This window comes from Pseudophryne corroboree, chromosome 3 (assembly GCF_028390025.1).
Source record: "Pseudophryne corroboree isolate aPseCor3 chromosome 3, aPseCor3.hap2, whole genome shotgun sequence".
Lineage (NCBI taxonomy): Eukaryota > Metazoa > Chordata > Amphibia > Anura > Myobatrachidae > Pseudophryne > Pseudophryne corroboree.
This window is the reverse complement of record NC_086446.1, coordinates 702,913,512-702,935,976: the sequence shown is the minus strand read 5'-3', so window position 1 is coordinate 702,935,976 and position 22,465 is coordinate 702,913,512. Positions and strand designations below refer to the sequence as shown.

Below are 22,465 nucleotides of genomic sequence, written 5' to 3'. Positions count from 1 at the left end.
CAGATTCGGCATTCAGGATTGGGTCCTGGTGACCACGGATGCCAGCCTGAGAGTCTGGGGAGCAGTCACACAGGGAAGAAATTTCCAGGGCTTGTGGTCAAGCATGGAATCGTCACTTCACATAAATATCCTGGAACTAAGGGCCATTTACAATGCCCTAAGTCAGGCAAGACCTCTGCTTCAGGGTCAGCCGGTGTTGATCCAGTCGGACAACATCACGGCAGTCGCCCACGTAAACAGACAGGGCGGCACAAGAAGCAGGAGGGCAATGATGGAAGTGGCAAGGATTCTTCGCTGGGCGGAGAATCATGTGATAGCACTGTCAGCAGTGTTCATTCCGGGAGTGGACAACTGGGAAGCAGACTTCCTCAGCAGACACGATCTTCACCCGGGGGAGTGGGGACTTCACCCAGAAGTCTTCCACATGATTGTGAACCGTTGGGAAAAACCAAAGGTGGACATGATGGCGTCCCGCCTCAACAAAAAACTGGACAGATATTGCGCCAGGTCAAGGGACCCTCAGGCAATAGCTGTGGACGCTCTGGTAACACCGTGGGTGTACCAGTCAGTGTATGTGTTCCCTCCTCTTCCTCTCATACCAAAAGTACTGAGAATCATAAGAAGGAGAGGAGTAAAGACTATACTCGTGGCTCCGGATTGGCCAAGAAGGACTTGGTACTCGGAAATTCAAGAGATGCTCACGGAAGACCCGTGGCCTCTACCTCTAAGAAAGGACCTGCTCCAGCAGGGACCATGTCTGTTCCAAGACTTACCGCGGCTGCGTTTGACGGCATGGCGGTTGAACGCCGGATCCTGAAGGAAAAAGGCATTCCGGATGAAGTCCTCCCTACCCTGATCAAAGCCAGGAAGGATGTAACCATACAACATTATCACCGTATTTGGCGTAAATATGTTGCGTGGTGCGAGGCCAGGATGGCCCCTACAGAGGAATTTCAACTGGGTCGTTTCCTGCATTTCCTGCAAACAGGACTGTCTATGGGCCTCAAATTAGGGTCCACTAAGGTTCAAATTTCGGCCCTGTCAATATTCTTCCAAAAAGAACTGGCTTCTGTTCCTGAAGTTCAGACGTTTGTCAAGGGAGTACTGCATATACAGCCTCCTTTTGTGCCTCCAGTGGCACCTTGGGATCTCAATGTAGTTTTGGGATTCCTAAAATCACATTGGTTTGAACCACTCACCACTGTGGACTTAAAATATCTCACATGGAAAGTGGTAATGCTGTTAGCCCTGGCTTCAGCCAGGCGTGTCTCAGAATTGGCGGCTTTATCCTATAAAAGCCCTTACCTAATTTTTCATACGGACAGGGCAGAATTGAGGACTCGTCCTCAATTTCTCCCTAAGGTGGTTTCAGCATTTCACTTAAACCAGCCTATTGTGGTGCCTGCGGCTACTAGGGACTTGGAGGATTCCAAGTTGCTGGACGTAGTCAGGGCCCTGAAAATATATGTTTCCAGGACGGCTGGAGTCAGGAAATCTGATTCGCTGTTTATCCTGTATGCACCCAACAAGCTGGGTGCTCCTGCTTCTAAGCAGACAATTGCTCGTTGGATTTGTAGTACAATTCAGCTTGCACATTCTGTGGCAGGCCTGCCACAGCCAAAATCTGTAAAAGCCCATTCCACACGGAAAGTGGGCTCATCTTGGGCGGCTGCCCGAGGGGTCTCGGCTTTACAACTTTGCCGAGCAGCTACTTGGTCAGGGGCAAACACGTTTGCTAAATTCTACAAATTTGATACCCTGGCTGAGGAGGACCTGGAGTTCTCTCATTCGGTGCTGCAGAGTCATCCGCACTCTCCCGCCCGTTTGGGAGCTTTGGTATAATCCCCATGGTCCTTTCGGAGTCCCCAGCATCCACTAGGACGTTAGAGAAAATAAGAATTTACTTACCGATAATTCTATTTCTCATAGTCCGTAGTGGATGCTGGGCGCCCATCCCAAGTGCGGATTGTCTGCATTACTTGTACATAGTTATTGTTACAAAAATCGGGTTATTGTTGTTGTGAGCCATCTTTTCAGAGGCTCCTTCTGTTATCATGCTGTTAACTGGGTTCAGATCACAAGTTGTACGGTGTGTTTGGTGTGGCTGGTATGAGTCTTACCCGGGATTCAAAATCCTTCCTTATTGTGTACGCTCGTCCGGGCACAGTATCCTAACTGAGGCTTGGAGGAGGGTCATAGGGGGAGGAGCCAGTGCACACCAGCTAGTCCTAAAGCTTTTACTTTGTGCCCAGTCTCCTGCGGAGCCGCTATTCCCCATGGTCCTTTCGGAGTCCCCAGCATCCACTACGGACTATGAGAAATAGAATTATCGGTAAGTAAATTCTTATTTTCTGTGCAGGGTAAATACTGGCTGCTTTATTTTTTCACTGCACTTTAGATTTCAGTTTGAACACACCCCACCCAAATCTAACTCTCTCTGCACATGTTACATCTACCCCACCTGCAGTGCAAATGGTTTGTTTATTTTTTTGGTTTGCTAACAAACCTGAATAAGGCCCTAAATCTAGAAGCTAATTTGGAAGAATCATACTGGCACCAGCGAATCAGTGCCTGTTACATTTGGGCCTCCTTGTGTGGCAAAGGGGTTGATGTATCAAGGAATGAAAAGAGCAGAGAAGAGGACCTGTGGAGAAGTTGCTCATAGCTACCAACCTGAAAGCTGAGTGATTGGTTGCTATGGTCCACTTCTTCACCCTTTTCATTGCTTGATACATCAACCCCCAAATAGCTCAATAATTCTTAGCAGCCCTTTAAAACTCTTGTGCTCTTTATGCTTTTTTTGGAGATGAAGGGCTCGTAAACACTATACAAAAGCATGGGTGGGGGAGGGGGATACCATCTTCTGTGCACTTAGCTGCACCCACATGAACGGGATCCGGTCTGAAGATCGACAATGTTTAGGTCGACCACTATAGGTTGACAGTCAGTAGGTCGACAGGGTCAGAAGGTCGACATGTTCTAGGTCGACAGGTCAAAAGGTCGACATGAGTTTTTAGAGAGAAAAAAATCTTTTTTTTTTACTTTTTCATTCTTAACGATCCACGTGGACTACGATTGGAACGGTAATCTGTGCCGAGCGAAGCGAGGCACCTTGCCCGAAGCATGGCGAGCCATGCGAGGGGACACGGTGCACTAATTGGGGTTCCCGGTCACTCTACGAAGAAAACGACAAGCAAAAAACCTCATGTCGACCTTTTGACCTGTAGACCTAGAACATGTCACCCTTCTAACCCTGTCGACCTAGTGACTGTCAACCTATAGTGGTCGACCTAAATATTGTCAACCTAGACACTGTCGATCTAATGATCCACACCCCACATGAACATGCAGGATTCTGGGAAAGCATTTACCGTAGGTATAATTCATCTCGATGACAGCATAACATCATATCATTTCCATTGGGGTTTGTGCTGGCCACCACAGTTTTGTACAATGGGTTTTCTCCTTCGTCCTAGAGAATGCTGGGGACTCCAAAAGGACCATAGGGGGTATAGACGGGATCCGCAGGAGACATGGGCACTTTAAGACTTTAAATGGGTGTGAACTGGCTCCTCCCTCTATGCCCCTCCTCCAGACCTCAGTTAGATTCTGTGCCCAGAGAGACTGGACACACACAGGGGAGCTCTACTGAGTTTCTCTGAAAAGACTTTATGTTAGGTTTATTGTTTTCAGGCAGACCTGCTGGCAACAGGTTCCCTGCTTCGTGGGACTAAGGGGAGAGAAGCAGACTTACTTCTGTGAGTTAAAGGCTCTGCTTCTTAGGCTACTGGACACCATTAGCTCCAGAGGGTCTGATCACTTGGTATAGCCTAGCTGCTCGTTCCCGGAGTCGCGCCGCCGTCCCCCTCACAGAGCCAGAAGAGAGAAGCCGGGGGAGTAACCGAAGCAAAGAAGACTTCAGTGAAGGCGACAGAAGACATCAGTCTCGGAGGTACCGCGCAGTGGTTGCGCTGCGCCCCGTTGCTCCCGCTCACAAACGGCACTACACGGGTGCAGGGGGGGCGCCCTGGGCAGCAATAAAACCCCTTTTTAGATCTGGCAAAGAGGTATACAGTGCGCAGGCACTGTATACAGACCCCCGCCAGTATAAAAATAAGCGGGACACAAGCGTGCCATTTAGGGGGTGGGGGTTCGTCCTTCCAGCTCTTATCAGCGCCATCTTCTCTCTCTCTTCACAGCAAGCTGCAGAGACGCTGGTCCTGGCCCTTCACTTCTGTCACAAGTAACAGGGTGCAAAAAGGGGGGGGGGCACAGCATATTTGGTGTTGAATATATATATATATATATATATATATATATATATATATAAGCGCTGCAAGGTCTGGGGCATTGTATATTCCTTCAGACCGGGTGAGGCGCTGGGTGTGAGCTGGCAAACTCCCTCTCTGTCTCTCTGAAGGGCTTTACTGTGGGTCTGTTCCCTATAGCCCAGTGTGATAGTGGGTGTCGGTACGCGTGTGTCGACATGTCTGAGGCTGATGCTCTTCCCAGGAGGAGGTTGGTGTGGGGGCAGAACAGAATGTGGGAGTGACTCTGTCGGCACCGCCGACTGCTGATTGGGTAGATATGTGGAGTGTCTTAAATGCAAGTGTGGCTTCGTTGCATAAGAGATTAGACAAATCTGAGTCTCAGAACCAAGCATGGAGACAATCCATGGATGATGTTTTGTCACAAACTCAGACCCCCTCAGGGTCACAGAAACGTTCGTTTACCCAGATAGCAGACACAGATACCGACACGGATTCGGACTCCAGTGTCGACTATGGTGATGCCAGGTTGAATCCTAAACTGGCTAAGAGCGTTCAGTACATGATTGTGGCAATAAAAGAAGTGTTACATATCACGGAAGACCCTGCTGTTCCTGAGACAAGGGTCTGTATGGTTAAAGGAAAGAACCTCCGGTAACGTTTCCTCCCTCTCATGAACTGAATACTCTTTTTGAAAAGGCTTGGGAAATTCCTAACAAAAAGTTGCTGATTCCCAAGAGAATTATTATGGCATACCCGTTTCCCTCTGAGGATAGGAAAAAGTGGGAGTCGACCCCCAATATGGACAAAGCTCTAGCACGGCTATCCAAGAAGGTGGCGCTCCCGTCCCCTGACACGGCGGCCCTAAAGGATCCTGTGGATCGTAAGCAGGAAACTACCTTGAAATCCATTTATGTCACTACGGGTACACTGCTCAGACCTGCAGTGGCATCAGCATGAGTGAGAAGTGCAATTGAAAAGTGGGCAGATAACTTATTACCTGACTTGGACACCCTGGATAGGGATAGCGTTCTTTTGATGCTGGGTCATATCAGGGATGCTGCAGTCTATCTAAGGGAGGCTGCGAGAGATATTGGCCTCTTGGGATCAAGGGCCAATGACATGGCAATCTCGGCTAGGAGAGCATTATGGACTCATCAATGGAATGGTGATGCTGACTCTAAGAGTGCTATGGAGGCACTGCCGTATAAAGGTGGTGTTTTGTTTGGTGAGGGACTCGCGGACCTGGTAGCTACAGCTACCGCGGGTAAGTCATCTTTTCTACCTTTTGTCCCTCCACAGCAAAAGAAAACGCCTCAGTATAATGTCAAAGTCAGAAAAATATCTCTATGCACACTACCATATTTGCACCTCACACAGGTCCGTGCTGCGCATGCGTACGCTCTCCCGTACGTGCGCATACTCACAGTCGCGGGCACCCGCAGGCGCATGGTATGCGTATTTACGGTAGAGTTTATGCGATCATAGCGTGCGACTCAATCATTACATATTTTCACTAATAATGTATTTTGTAGATTATGGTCCCTTTGATAGAATCTGAAAGTTTGGTTAATATAGAATGTTCATGAACAGAGGAATCCCTCTTTGTTTGATATGAAGGGTCAGATAGGAGTAATACAGTGGTGTTTAGTATCCATCGGAAGAGTATAAAATTAGCAATATTCCGGTGTTGGTTTGAAGCAGATCAATCGCTCGTGCGAATAGTTATGGACATAAGAAGTTTATGAACATTTACCTTATTTGCACTTTATTACCCATGCGGCGGGAAACCCAGTTTCCCTCCCACCTGAGCAGTTGGAAATAGTCACAGCCCACCTGTATGAATCAACCTATGACCTTTTGTTATAATGCGAAGCCGAATTCCTGTGTCCAATGAACAATGAGATTGTAGGGACCATTGAATTGTATTGTGTGTGGGGCATAAATAGCAGGCCGACCATATCCAACTTCACTCTCTTCAACGGTTCTCATTGCTGATAATCGGGAGCTGGATATCGAGGCGCATGCGATCGTTCCCCTTGTGCGTAAGTTTTCTCCGTAATCATATTGTCTTACTGTGAGCCATCTCTCTCTCTCTCTCTATCTCTCCCTCTCTCTCTACTCTCTCTCGTATTTTCCTTAAATTGTATTGTATTTTATTTCCGGTGTAGTTTATCTGGTTAGTTGGTTTATGTTATACTGTAGTGTATGCTTTGTACTGTGATTCTTTTTACAAGTAATAGTCATAATACACATAATAGGTTTCGGACCCTAAGCCCAGGTATCTGTGTATTCTTTATAGTGTTAAGTATTCTCTGAGCGTCGGTGACGCTCAAGCAGCTTTGTAGTTAATCAGGTTACACAAGGTTGCACTTACACTTTGTCTCTACACTAAGGTTTACTGTGTATTTCATTGTTAGAGGTATAGATATAAAGGTTTAACGTTGTGAGCGTCTGCATCGCTGGTGATCTCCTCGTGGTCCCGAGCGCTGCTACGCTATAGCGAATCATTACGATAAGTCAACAGCCAATAGTCTGCCTGCCTGCGATCACCTGGCCGTGAGTGAACGTGACGCCTGAGCGTCTCGATCACGGCTAAGCGATCGATACGCAACTTGCGTACCCTTACGGTACTTCTTACGTAGATAGCGTACAGTGTTCTCAGACCTCATAAAGGGTTATATACACGATAAATATTTAGCTTTGTCAATTAGCGGCTCGTCCTGTCCTTCACATATCTGCACTAGGTAGATCAGCAGACATTATCCCTCAGCAAAGGCGGGAGGTTGTCTCGTAGTGCTGACGGGATAAGCGTCTGCTTCGCTTAGATAAAAGAGTGCTGAAGGAATCCGGGAACCGGAGGTAAGAACAAAACGCTTGTGTCTTTTAAAACTGTTTATTTGTCTTCTGTCTTGCGTACACACGCACGCATACATATATCTGCATTTCTTTTTCATTTTCGTATATCACTATCCTGTTTGCCAATTTTATAGTTGATAGAAAAGTGCTAAAAGAGACTTGCTGTTATTTCATAGTTTAAAAATAGAGGTAATAGTTAAAAGTGTAGAGAAACACACAGGTTTGCCTGGGAGATAAGGCAAAGCCAGTGGGGTACGCGGTAGATGATCAGGGATCGTCTACATTGATAAAAGTATATTGTGTTACGGTGGATCTCTGCATTGCGTACACGTGTCTCTAACAAAGACTAGCGTACGCAATCCAAAGGCCGACGCACGCAGCGTACATTACGCAACGGAGCGTCCGGTTACGCCCACGTAGCTCATATCACGAAAAGTTGAATTTTAGCGCAAACCGATAATTAACGCAAAGGCGATAGTTAGCGCTAAGCGGTAAATAGCGCAAAAGGCGATAAATAACGCAAGTCTATTTTTAGAAAGTCTGAAATTTAGTTTAACAGATCCTGCTCCTAATTGGTAACACAGCTGGGCTAAAGGAAATTTCTGCGCAGAAATAGAAATAGAAACAAAAGTGTACATGTGATGAGTGAGTGTTTTTACAATTTTTAAAGGTTGAACCACAAGAAAAGTCGAGTACTCGTGAGGTACATGCGTGTAAGTGACGTGCACGGTGGCTAGGGAGGCATCTCTGGTTAAATACAATTTTGAGCATTAGAGTATAGCAGACCAGGAGGTCATACTAACAAGACCAGGAGGTCACACTGTAACAAGACCAGGAGGTCATAACAGACCAGGAGGTCCAGGTACAGCCGACAAGGAAGTCCGCTATACAGTTCACAGGCACAACACCGAAAAGGGTTGGTGCAACACCCATATAGGCCATATAAGCTCTGGCTGAAGGAATTCGCAGTCGTAAGTTTCGATTCCATTGGTCTTTCCGTACATAAGCTTAGTTGTTTGTGTACTGAACGACTGGACCGCACGTAAGTGTGTGCAGTAGTTAGTAATCTGACCTAATACCATTAGAGTAAAGGGGTCACAAACGCTATCTGTACACTCTAACGTGATTTGTGTAATTTTTTTTATTTTAAGGGAAGTTCGCTGCTCACTCAGGAACTATCCAGCAACCAATAGTTACTGGAAAGAGTAAGTGTTCTTCGGATAACCCTCACAGGTTCCAGTAAATAGAGGTTCAGGTCGCAGGGGCCCTAGGTCGAGTACGCCAGCACCATATCGGTGTGATCAGGTCATATAGGTCGGCGTGGGCGAGTGAGTGGGGTACTCGGTAAACCGCCACCGTCAGCCTATTGTTGGCATTTGGTTTTTCGTAAAGGGTTGGCTAAATAAAGCAACACTTTCGAACTATGGGGGCCACTTGTTCAGGTAGGGGGCGATCAACCTCGGTTCGGGTTGATTCAGTGGTCCGGCCAATTGGGTCGGCCAGGTATATCATGTGTGAGAAATATGGAAGTCACACAGAAACTTTATGTGATGAATGGGAGAGAATGACTGTGCATGACGGGGAGAAATTCCCGAGAATAGGGAGCTTCAGCTCAGAAGTGTTACAAAATTTAAGGAGGAGGATATGTCTCATAAAATCAACAAAGAGACGAATTCAGCATTATGATTATTTACAGTTGTGGCAACAGGAAGGTGAGATACAGAGAGGTTTGGCTCAGGCGGCGGGATCTGGCTCTAACAGAAAACTAATTGCCACGGCCCCGCCGCCACCATATATATCAGGAGAGAAGTTGATTACGGAGAAAGACGCACTAAGGTGTAACACAAAATCACTTAGTAACTGTGTAAATGTTAATGATAATGTTAACCCATTAACCCATACAAGTATTAACCCGTGCAAGTTGTACCCTGTTTTGAACTTTCCTCAGGAGTGTGATCAAGAGGACGAAGCGACAACGATTTCAGCGCTCTCTCTAGCAGCCACCATAGCAGAGACCACAGTAGGCACAGCTCCACCCACGAGATTAGTAAAGGCCCCTAGCGGAGGGATAGGTGAGGTCGTATCAACCGGTAAGTACGGCACCATGCATTATGCTGAAACTATTTCACCACAGCCTGTAGAATCTACACAGAATGAGGTTGTTAGAATTACACCTGTTAGAGTAATAGCAGTGCCAAATGGGAAAACAGACGCATCAGGAGCCACTCCCATTAGGAACATTGCCATGTACACTCCATTTTCCCGAATGGAATTAAGGACCATAGTGTCTGAATTTCCTGACCCTAGAAAAGACTTAGTTGCCAGTCAAAAATACATCAGAGACTTAGGTAACACTGTAGAGCCCAACAATAAAGACTGGCAGATATTGCTGAGAGCATGTTTACCCTCAAATGTCGACGCAACTCAATTTTTAGCTGATTGCGGACTAGATCATGATGTACCTCTTACAGATGTGTACAACCAAGATAATGTGAAAAGAATAAACTTGCAGCTAAAAGAGTATTTCCCAGCAGTAGCTAAATGGAATAAGATATTCTCCATTAAACAGAAGGAGTCAGAGACAGCTGCAGAGTATTTTCACAGAGCATTATTAGAAATGGCAAAATACACAGGTATAGAGGACATTAAAACAGACACAAACCATCGGGAAGTAGCAGTATCGGTACTGATGGATGGTTTAAAAGAGTCATTGAAGACTAGGGTACAGACCACGCAACCATGTTGGCGAGGTCTGTCTGTGGCTACTTTGAGAGAGGCTGCTATTGATCACGACAGAAACATCACCAGACACAGGGAACAACAAGGTGACAAATTAATGTCAGTAAGTATACAGGCTCTGACCACAAGGCAGCCTTTGTTTGTATCACCAAATCCTGTGGGTAAGTCAAGTATGGTTACTTGTTATTCTTGTCACAAACAGGGACACATGGCACGAGATTGTAGAGTAAAGAATTCACGAAACACATACCAACCCCCTAGACAACGACACGACACACGACATTGGGAGCAAGGTCCGCAGAAACGGAGTTATGAGCCACATACAGGGGAAACAAAAAGATATCCCCCAAACAGAGACTGGCATGCCTCTGGTAGTTCCCAACTATCTCCCTCACAAATAGTTGCTGCCAGCGGGATTCAGGGAGGTCACCATACCCAATAGGGGTGTGGCCATACCTGTAATCTGCAGCCAGTGAAATTGATTGCCAACCTTGAAAGTGAACCCGAGGTCGCAATCAATGTAGCTGGTAAAACTTTAAACTTTCTTGTAGACACAGGGGCGGCCAAGTCAGTGATAAATTCGACAGTGGGCATGAGAACCACTGGTAGGACAATTCCAGCCATGGGAGTAACAGGAGTAGTCCAGCACTACCCTGTTAGCAAACCAGCCGAGATTACAATAGGGCCTTTGCATACCAAGCATTCCTTTTTGCTGGCTGCATCGGCACCAACCAATCTCCTGGGAAGAGACTTACTGTGTAAAATGGGGTGCGTCATTTATTGTACTCCTGAAGGTGTATTCTTGGACATACCTGAGAAACACGCTCAGGAAGTGCGAGACATGTTAGACTCCCCATCAAAATTAATGTCACATACCATTATGACAAATAGGAATCCATCCCAAATAGAAGAGATGACATCTCAGATACCAGAGTCACTTTGGACAAAAGACGGACAGGACACTGGATTAATGGCAAACGTAGCTCCAGTAGTTGTACAAGTAAAAGATGGTAGGATAGCTCCAAAAATCCCACAGTATCCTCTGAAGCCAGAGGTGGAGTTAGGAGTTTACCCAGTAATAGAGCGCTTGCTACAACAGGGCATTCTGGTAAGAACGTCCAGCACTGCCAATAGTCCCATCTTCCCTGTTAAGAAGAGTGGGGGGAGGGGTTACAGGCTAGTGCAGGATCTAAGGGGGATTAACAAAATAGTTGAGAGTCAGTTCCCCGTAGTGCCAAATCCAGCTGTCATCCTAATGCAAATCCCTCCCACTGCCAAATTTTTCACTGTTATTGACCTCTGCTCCGTTTTCTTTTCGGTACCTCTGCACCCTGACAGCCAATATTTGTTTGCATTCACATACAGAGGAGTCCAATACACGTGGACTCGATTACCCCAAGGTTTCATAGATAGTCCAAGTATATTTTCTCAGGCTTTGCATGATTGTTTACAGTCTTTTCAACCAAACAGTGGATCAGTATTGATACAGTATGTGGACGATTTATTACTGTGTTCAGATTCACTGGAAGCATCTCTGAAGGATACGAAACAGCTCCTGTTTCATCTTTCAGACACAGGTCACAAGGTTTCCAAAGACAAGTTGCAATTATGCCAAACTAAGGTAAAATATTTGGGACACTGTCTAACACAAGGACTGAGACACCTGACCGCTGATAGAATCCAAGCAATTAGAGACATGACCCTACCACAAACCCAGCAACAGATCAGAACGTTTTTAGGAATGTGTGGGTATTGCCGTAATTGGATCCCAGGGTTTTCCATATTGGCGTTACCTTTGCAGGAAATGGTCTCCTCAAACAAACCTGATAGGATTTTTCATACAGACGAATCCGAAACAGCATTTGAGAGACTCAAACAGTGCCTAACGCAGGCGCCAGCGCTAGGTATGCCAGACTATAGGAAACCCTTTGAACTATACGGAACAGAAAGTGCTGGTTGCGCAGCAGGTGTACTAACCCAAAAACACGGTGATGCCAGCAGGCCAGTTGCATACTACAGCGCTCAGCTAGATACGGTAGCGCGATCCCTCCCCACATGCTTGCGAAGCGTTGCTGCGATAGCATTGCTAGTGACAAAAAGCGAAGATGTCGTGCTAGGCCACAACCTCACAATCCATACGCCACATGCAGTATCAGCCTTATTGAATTCTGCCCAAACCAGACACGTCTCATCAGCGAGGTTTACAAGATGGGAATTGGCACTAATGGCCCCCGTAAACATCACCATAAGGAGATGCAGTGCATTAAATCCTGCAACATATCTCCCAGGTGTGCCTGGTCAGGCACAAAGGGTGGAAGGTGAGAGTGCTGGGGAAGGAGGATTTAATACAAAGGAAGATACACATGATTGTATGGAATATTTGACCCAAAATTTTACCGCAAGGCCTGACATCAGTGACAACCCACTGGAAGATGCAGAACTCACGTTCTACACGGACGGTAGTTGTCACAGACAGTCAGACTCGGGAGACTTGTGTACTGGATACGCAGTCGTAGATGACCAAGACACCATAGAAGCTGAACCGCTAGGCCCACCTCACTCAGCCCAGGTTGCTGAACTGGTCGCCCTAACCAGAGCATGTGAATTGGCTAAGTCAGCCAATATCTACACCGATTCTAGATACGCATTCGGGGTAGTCCATGATTTCGGAGCCCTATGGCGCCTCAGAAATTTCATGACGGCAGCTGGTACACCGGTAGCGCATGCAGCCCACATAAAAAGGCTTCTAACAGCGATACAGGAACCCGACAGAGTGGCTGTTATCAAATGTAAAGCACACACATATAGCCAAGACCCGGTATCACTTGGTAACAGCCGAGCAGACGAAGCTGCTAAGTTAGCAGCTGCTACCCCCATACAGACAGACACCACACAATTAATGGTATTTAATACCATTAACACACAGAAGTTGTGTGAAATGCAAAATTTGTGTTCCACACAGGAAAAGGCAGTCTGGAAGGCAAAGGGATGTGGCCAAGAGTCCTCAGGACTCTGGACGGATGGACATGGTAAACCAGTGGCCCCCAGAGCATATCTTCCATGTCTGGCTGAGGCAGCTCACGGGCTGACTCATCTAGGCAAGGAAGGGATGTGCAAATTGGTAAGAGCCTATTGGTGCGCCCCAGGATTCTCCTCTCATGCGAGTAAAAGAGCAATGTCATGCCTTACCTGTTTGAGAAAGAATATTGGAAAGGCAATACCTACAGAACCATCCCATATCCCACCTGCCGGCGGCCCTTTCCAGGTAATACAAATTGACTTCATTCAATTACCCCCTTGTCGGAATTTGAAATATGTACTTGTTTGTATAGATGTTTTCTCGAATTGGGTCGAAGCATTTCCTGCAGCTACAAATACCGCTATGTTTACAGCTAAGAAAATTGTGCAGGAATTTGTATGTAGATATAGTATCCCTAGAATAATCGAAAGTGATAGGGGTACCCATTTTACAGGTGATGTCTTTCAGGGAATGTGTAAGTTGATGGGAATTGATAGCAAGCTGCACACTCCGTACCGTCCACAGGCGAGTGCGAAGGTCGAAAGAGTGAACAGCACTATTAAAAATAAATTGAGTAAAGTGATGGCAGAGACAGGATTGACATGGCCAGAAGCTTTACCCATTGTATTGTACAGTATCAGAACCACTCCCAGGTCCCCTCTTAATCTGTCCCCCTTTGAAATCTTATTTGGTCGACAACCGCATGTCATGATTAACCCTCAGGATGATTTGAAATGTAACAGTGAAGTAACTGTAAAGTACTTGATTAACATGAGTAAACAGTTAAGGAATCAAAATGATAATCTGAAGTTGGTGATTCCTGATCTACCTGATAGTAATTGTCATGACATTGAAGCTGGGGATTATGTAATGATACGGAATTTTCTACGCTCAGGTTGCCTTATTGACAGATGGGAAGGACCATACCAGGTCTTATTGACTAGCACTACGGCATTGAAGGTTGCTGAGAGAGAGACTTGGGTCCATTCATCCCACTGCAAGAAGGTTGCTGATCCAGAGAAGTCCCGTGATAAGGAACAGACGGTAGAGGTTGTATCACTGGAGTGTCTGTTCCAGGAGGACTGAGGCGGCACCTGAGCCTTGAAGACCGAGAGCTGTTGTCGACTCCCCACTCCCTTTTATTGTTTTCTCCACTTCCCATCCCCTCTCCCTCAAATGTATTTTTCCTCCTTCTCATTCTTCTTCGTCTCCTCCTCAAAGATGGACTTGCCCCAAGAGACTGTGATCCGGATTTTCCTGTTGACCATGATGTTGACCAGAGCAGTCTGTTCCGGCGAGAGTACCATGGAGGTCGAGAGAGGTTCTGGAATGGGTTCCGATTATGATGATGGAGGCGTAGTTTTCCAAGATCAACCTAACCAACAAGCAAAGGCGAGTATCAGAAAACGATCCGATAGCATTGACCATAGAAGGAATTGTGACGGATTGTTAGCTGAAGAAAATTGTATCTGTAGGCTCTGTAACAATGTCATTGAAGATGGGTGCATTAAGAAATGCCAATCCAGTTTTAATATCCATATGGACCGACATCCATTGAGTGATTATCACTCCTTAGTGGGTAATGTATTAAACAAAACAGATTGTTGGGTATGCTCTCAAGTACCTCAGGGTCATAGCAAATCAGGGCTAGTACCATTTCCTTTAACGATAGGGGAGGTACTTGAGTTAAATGGTGGGAGACCGGTGGACCGGAGGTTTAATATCTCCAGCCCTCCTAGTTTGAAGCTCCACCAATACCACGTGGATAGGTCCCTATTATGTTTTAACATCTCCAATCCCAGAAAGCCGGGAAATTGGGAAGTATCATGGAGTAACCACACCATGACCTTTTCACATAGAGCAGATAGAATGCCTACAGATACAGAGCTTGTACGCCACATAGCCAGTAGAGGAAAATCTTTCCGGTATAGATACACCCTAGGAAATAGGATTACTAGAGTTGGAGAAGTATCACCAGGATACTGTGCACATATCGTACAACCTGATACGTGCATTAAGCAGATGGAAGAATTAGGGCTAGGAGATTTCACCTGGAAGGTGTGTAATATGGTAATGTCTTTCTCCGTCCCATATGTTCTCCCCGATGATGCATATTTCATATGCGGGAGAAAGGCGTACAAGTGGCTTGCCCCAAACTCTGAAGGATTGTGTTATATTGGAAGAGTATTGCCTGAAGTGATGACTGTAACACATGATAAAATGAAAGACATACACCGTGGTGCCCAAGCTCCTTATACTCACACTCATTACGAGCACCTCGTTAAAAGACAACTGTCAGAAAGGTTAGAGCATCCGGCCTCTGATCTGATCCATGAATCCACCGGGATTCAGGTTCTGGTGGCGTTAGATTTCACTCGCACCGCTCGAGGAGTGATGAATTATAGATACATTTCCGCACTCGCCAATTTGTTAGATAATATCACTGAAATGTATGATGACACGTTTAGATACACTGGAAGAGAACTCCAAGCTTATAAAACAGAACTGGTACAGCATAGAATGGTTCTTAATTACCTCACAGCAGTGACAGGCGGATATTGTGTTACATTGGCAACACAGTACGGCATAAAGTGTTGCACGTATATCACAAATAGCACCGAGGATCCGGTCGAGGTCATAGACCAAAAGATGGACGATATTCTCCAATTGAAGTGGGAATTTCGCCGAAAACACAATCTCACTCTTGCTGCTGTAGGTAATGAGCTGACTGGTTGGGTGTCATGGTTGAACCCGCGAAATTGGTTCTCTGGTTTAGGAGACTGGGCTCAAGGAGTCATAATGGATGTTGGAAAGTTTCTCCTATGTATTTTAGGTGTCGTTATATCGATTGGATTGATATTTAGATGCGGGCAGGCTTTAATGAGGTGCAAACAAAGTACCAGAGTGATGAGTTTGAGGAGTGAGGAAACTGTAATTAACCTGGATTTGATTTACGACCCAACGATAGAAACAATGATGTGATGAAAATGCGATTTCTATGGTCCGTTTCTTTCACCTGTTTTTCTGGTTTTTCTCCAAGATAACAAGACCCCCTTGGACGAGGAAGTTGATGAGACGCTATACAGACAACGGATAGACCAAAGACGAAGTTTTGACCACTTGAGATATGGACACTTGATGAACTTTGCCATGGATCCCCAGTTTCCCTAGAATTCTTAAAATTACGCTAGCCCAACATTTTTTTGTAAATCTAATGGCATTGACAAAGCTTATTGCTCACGCTTAATGAGCAAAACAGCGCAAAGAAGACGACTTTCAACCGATACCGAACAAAACTTCAACCGACAGATGTACATTAACCTGACATAGAATACCACCGCATTTACCGTAATTATGTCTTTTCTTCATTTCTACAACCCTCAGGTAATGACACACATAGTATAGGGAATACAGGCACAGATATCAGCAATCACATATTCCCCCATTCATGTATCATCAACTAAAATGTGCTCCCCATTTTGTTCAAAATCCGAAAAGAGCTCGGTAAAGTTTGACAGCCCATCCACAGACCTGTACCACGGGATAAGAAGGAATTCAAATGTATACTTCGCAATACCTCGAAGCTTGATTTACAACACGTACGGCACGATGATACATGACCCCCCAAACATGGACTCATACACACATGCTTCTGCTATCACACTAGGTCATACCCTCTTCACACCTACTCCTCTCTCCTCCCTTACCCAACCATGGAAAGGAATTAACCCCTGACATATATTTTTCTCCTTTTGAAATGTTTTCAGGAAGTGGCAGTTATTATTGACTGCCAAAGGGTGGACTGTCAAAGTCAGAAAAATATCTCTATGCACACTACCATATTTGCACCTCACACAGGTCCGTGCTGCGCATGCGTACGCTCTCCCGTACGTGCGCATACTCACAGTCGCGGGCACCCGCAGGCGCATGGTATGCGTATTTACGGTAGAGTTTATGCGATCATAGCGTGCGACTCAATCATTACATATTTTCACTAATAATGTATTTTGTAGATTATGGTCCCTTTGATAGAATCTGAAAGTTTGGTTAATATAGAATGTTCATGAACAGAGGAATCCCTCTTTGTTTGATATGAAGGGTCAGATAGGAGTAATACAGTGGTGTTTAGTATCCATCGGAAGAGTATAAAATTAGCAATATTCCGGTGTTGGTTTGAAGCAGATCAATCGCTCGTGCGAATAGTTATGGACATAAGAAGTTTATGAACATTTACCTTATTTGCACTTTATTACCCATGCGGCGGGAAACCCAGTTTCCCTCCCACCTGAGCAGTTGGAAATAGTCACAGCCCACCTGTATGAATCAACCTATGACCTTTTGTTATAATGCGAAGCCGAATTCCTGTGTCCAATGAACAATGAGATTGTAGGGACCATTGAATTGTATTGTGTGTGGGGCATAAATAGCAGGCCGACCATATCCAACTTCACTCTCTTCAACGGTTCTCATTGCTGATAATCGGGAGCTGGATATCGAGGCGCATGCGATCGTTCCCCTTGTGCGTAAGTTTTCTCCGTAATCATATTGTCTTACTGTGAGCCATCTCTCTCTCTCTCTCTATCTCTCCCTCTCTCTCTACTCTCTCTCGTATTTTCCTTAAATTGTATTGTATTTTATTTCCGGTGTAGTTTATCTGGTTAGTTGGTTTATGTTATACTGTAGTGTATGCTTTGTACTGTGATTCTTTTTACAAGTAATAGTCATAATACACATAATAGGTTTCGGACCCTAAGCCCAGGTATCTGTGTATTCTTTATAGTGTTAAGTATTCTCTGAGCGTCGGTGACGCTCAAGCAGCTTTGTAGTTAATCAGGTTACACAAGGTTGCACTTACACTTTGTCTCTACACTAAGGTTTACTGTGTATTTCATTGTTAGAGGTATAGATATAAAGGTTTAACGTTGTGAGCGTCTGCATCGCTGGTGATCTCCTCGTGGTCCCGAGCGCTGCTACGCTATAGCGAATCATTACGATAAGTCAACAGCCAATAGTCTGCCTGCCTGCGATCACCTGGCCGTGAGTGAACGTGACGCCTGAGCGTCTCGATCACGGCTAAGCGATCGATACGCAACTTGCGTACCCTTACGGTACTTCTTACGTAGATAGCGTACAGTGTTCTCAGACCTCATAAAGGGTTATATACACGATAAATATTTAGCTTTGTCAATAAGATGCAGTCCTTTCGGTCTAGTAAATTCAAAAAAGGATGAGGGTCCTCCTTCCTTGCTGCTAGAGGTAAGGGAAGGGGAAAAAGATCACCTGCTGTGGCAAGCTCCCAGGAGAAGAAGTCCTCCCCGGCTTCTGCCAAGTCCACCGCATGACGCTGGGGCTCCGCTGCGGGAGTCCGCCCCTGTGGGGACACGTCTTCAGCTCTTCAGTCGGGTCTGGGCTCACTCAGGCCTGGATCCTTGGGTGCTGGAAATTGTGGCCCAAGGATACAAACTGGAGTTTAAAGACGTGCCCCCCCCACCGATTTTTTTCAAATCGGCCTTGCCAGCTTCTCTTCCGGAAAGAGAAGTGGTGTGCGCTGCCATACAAAAGCTGTGTCAACAGCAAGTCATTGTCACGGTACCCCCGTCACAACGGGGAGAAGGGTTTTATTCAAGTCTGTTCGTGGTCCCGAAGCCGGATGGCTCGGTCAGACCGATTCTGAACTTAAAATCTCTCAATCTATATTTGAAAAGATTCAAATTCAAGATGGAATCTCTCCGAGCAGTGATTTCCAGTCTGGAAGGGGGGGATTTTATGGTGTCAGTCGACATAAAGGATGCTTACCTCTCCCTGACAGTTCTGCAGCAACATGGTTGGCTCCTAAATTTGCCAAAGTCACAGTTGATTCCGACAACACGGCTGTCGTTCTTGGGCATGATTCTGGACACGGAACTGCAGAGAATTTTTCTCCCGATGGAAAAAGCTCTGGAAATACAGAACATGGTCAAGGGGATTCATCAATGCACTCGGGTGCTGGGGAAGATGGTGGTGGCCTAAGAGGCCATCCCGTTTGGCAGGTTCAATGCCAGGGTTTTTCAGTGGGACCTGTTGGACAAGTGGTCCGGGTCTCACCTACACACATGCACCGGAAGATAAGCCTATCTCCCAGGGCCAGGATTTCTCTCCTGTGGTGGCTCCAAAGTTCTCACCTTCTAGAGGGACGCAGGTTCGGGATCCAAGATTGGATCCTAGTAACCACGGATGCAAGTCTCCGAGGTTGGGGAGCAGTCACACAGGGACAAAATTTCCAGGGAAAATGGTCAAGCCAGGAGGCTTGTCTGCACATAAACATTCTGGAATTAAGGGCCATCTACAACGGTCTTCTACAAGCAGAACATCTTCGCGGCCTGCCCGTCCTGATTCAGTCGGACAACATAACAGCAGTGGCACACATAAACCGCCAGGGCGGAACAAGGAGCAAAGCGGCGATGGCGGAGGCCACAAAAGTTCTTCGCTGGGCGGAAAAACAGGCAAGCGCTTTGTCGGCGGTCTTCATTCCAGGCGTGGACAACTGGGAAGCAGACTTCCTCAGCAGACACGATCTCCATCCAGGAGAGTGGGGTCTTCATCAAGAGGTCTTTGCAGAAGTGACAAGTCGTTGGGGAATTCCTCAAATAGACATGATGGCGTCTCGCCTCAACAAGAAACTTCAGACATATTGTTCCAGGTCAAGGGACCCTCAAGCAGTAGCAGTGAACGCCCTACTGACACCGTGGGTGTATCAGTCGGTCTATGTGTTCCCTCCACTTCCACTCATCCCAAAGGTGATACGGATCATAAGAAGAACAAGGGTTCAGGTGATACTCGTTGCTCCAGATTGGCCACGGAGGGCCTGGTATCCGGATCTTCAGGAATTACTCATAGAAGATCCCTGGCCTCTTCCTCTAAGAGAGGATCTGTTACAGCAAGGGCCGTGCGTGTTCCAAGACTTACCGCGGTTGCGTTTGACGGCGTGGCGGTTGAACGCAAAATCCTAGCGCGAAAGGGTATTCCCGGTGAGGTCATCCCCACTCTACTGAAAGCTAGGAAGGAGGTAACGGAGCTTTGGTATAAACCCCATTGTCCTTTTGGAGTCCCCAGCATCCTCTAGGACAAAGGAGAAAATAGGATTTTAATACCTACCGGTAAATCCTTTTCTCTTAGTCCGTAGAGGATGCTGTGCGCCCGTCCCAGTATGGACTCTATCTGCAGTACTTGTTCATAGTTATTGCTTTTGTTACACAAAGGTTGTGTTTTGGTTTCGATCAGCCTGTTGCTGATTTTTTGGTTCATGCTGTTAACTGGTTTTAGTTAAATGCCATGTTTTACGGTGTGTTGTGGTGTGAGCTGGTATCTATCTCACCCTTGGTTAACAAAAATCCTTTTCCTCGAAATATCAGTCTCCCTGGGCACAGTTCCTATAACTGAGGTCTGGAGGAGGGGCATAGAGGGAGGAGCCAGTTCACACCCATTTAAAGTCTTAAAGTGCCTATGTCTCCTGCGGATCCCGTCTATACCCCCCATGGTCCTTTTGGAGTCCCCAGCATCCTCTACAGACTAAGAGAAAAGGATTTACTGGTAGGTATTAAAATCCTATTTTTATGTACTGTGACCCTATATAGATGAGTCCGGTTCAAAACTAAGGGGTATATTTGCTATAGGGCGGTTAGTCAAAGCCGCTGATGTTAGGGGTATTTGACCTATTGATTTAAAGAGGTAACAGAAGTAATAGCTAAATCAGGCTTGTTTAACATTAATTTCTGTTGCCATTTTAAAACTATTGGGCAAAATCAATGATCTCAGACGGCTTGGACAGTCCGAGGTATAGTACATCTATCTTTTAAGTTGTATTGTTCAGCTTTACCCGTCTTCTTTCCTGGATACAGTACATCTCCAGATTCACTGTTTTTCAGTTGGTCTTCAAGTCACAAACCTTAAAACCAAACTATAATCTGGTGCACCAGCATTTGTTACTATATTTAGAAATGTTTATTTTTTGCCCTATTGCAGTTTGGATTTCGATGGAGGGTTGAGAAAGAGGTGATCTCTGGAAAAGGTAAGATTAATAATCGCTCTTTGACCGTGGACATATGTAAGAGCCTGGGTTCTGCAGGGCAGAAATGTCATCAGAGGGCTGGATGAAATATAGAGTTTTTCTATGGGAGAAATCATCTCACACATTCAGCAATGCCTGCAGAATAAGTTTTGATTTGAAATGGTACTAAGGAGCCCATTTATCAACAAGTTTTAAATATTTAAAACTTTGTGTATGATAAATGGTGTTCCAGCCAAACAGCTCCCAACTGTCGTTTTTCAAACATATGACAGGAGCTGATTGGCTGGAGCACCATTTTCTATACACAATGAGTTTTAAATAGAACTCTTTGATAAATGGGCCCCTGAATTCTTGTTTTGGTAATTTTATGCAATCAATATATCTTTTTTTTAACACAAATACATATATTTATTGTATGTACCTATTGTAATACATTTCAGTAAATCTAAATTCCTAAAACCTACTGTAACAAGTAGGAACAGACTCTGAGAATTGTTCACGCAATAACGGTGCTGTGCAATTGCTCATACATACAGAATGGGAAGAGATGCTGATGATTTCATTCGATGAAATGTCCATTGATTGCTGGATTCGTCAGGCTCTTTGATTGTAGGCCACGCACTGAATCTGATGGCTACAGTCGTTCATTGCTGAAGACAAACATTGGATCCTGTCTGTTAGATAGTGTTGCCTTGGGGCATATAGTGTATGTATGTATGTGTGTGTGTGTGTGTGTGTGTGTGTGTGTGTGTTATATTTCTCCGACAGGGTCCACAGGATAACAATGGGATATGATGAAGCGACCGCAGATTTGCACCAATCGGCCAAAGCTTTTCCGGCCTCCCAGCATGCATCCATATATCCCCACCTTCTTGCTCAGGCAAATCAGTTTTTTGATTGGTGCGGCAGGAGCCGGACCATGGTCAGAGGGCTGCTGGTTATTAGCAGCCCTAAGCTTTCTTATTTTATTTTTATAGACTTACTAGTTCATTTTGAGTGATCTTTCTAAACAGCGTCTTATACGTACCTTAGAAAGAGTCGCTCCAACAACTCTCTGCCGGGTCGCGACAACGCTTACCCACGAGTACAGTGCTGTTTCGGCGGGCGTCTGTGTCGGATATACTAGTAGGTCCAGCAGACGTTACCAGGCTGTGGCCGGAGCACGGGGAGAAGGTATCGATTCCGCTTAGAAGGGGAATACGGAAACAGCCGCACTGTTTTGGGAAGGAGACCACCAAACAGTCGCTGACGTGGCTGCCACCTCGGGTGCACCAGTGCTAGGCCTTAGGGATTAGAGGCTCCAGGATTAGTATGAGGCCGCGATCCCTAGGGTTGATCTCAGCAGTGGGAAGTCGGATGCTCTCCTGGTCGCCCCTCCCCCCGGTTCATGACCAGTTTCCTCCGAGTCTCTCGCCATGAACTGTTTCACGCTTCCGTCTCAGACGCTGTATACGTAGGGGACCCAGTCGCAGCATAGGCGGCTGTGTGACTGGTGCGTCCGTGTTCATTGAGCGTTTGTGTTCACTATAGGTT

General features: G+C 45.9%; 1 protein-coding gene across 2 annotated transcripts in view; it reads left to right on the top strand.

Moving 5' to 3' along the window:
• LOC135056644 (protein FRA10AC1) overlaps positions 1-22,465 on the top strand; it is a 330,853-nt gene that overhangs the window by 251,428 nt on the left and 56,960 nt on the right. For both annotated transcript variants that reach the window (XM_063962081.1, XM_063962082.1), the window contains exon 8: positions 20,887-20,932. In XM_063962081.1, the coding sequence (XP_063818151.1) occupies positions 20,887-20,932 (46 nt within the window). The remainder of the gene's footprint in view (positions 1-20,886; positions 20,933-22,465) is intronic.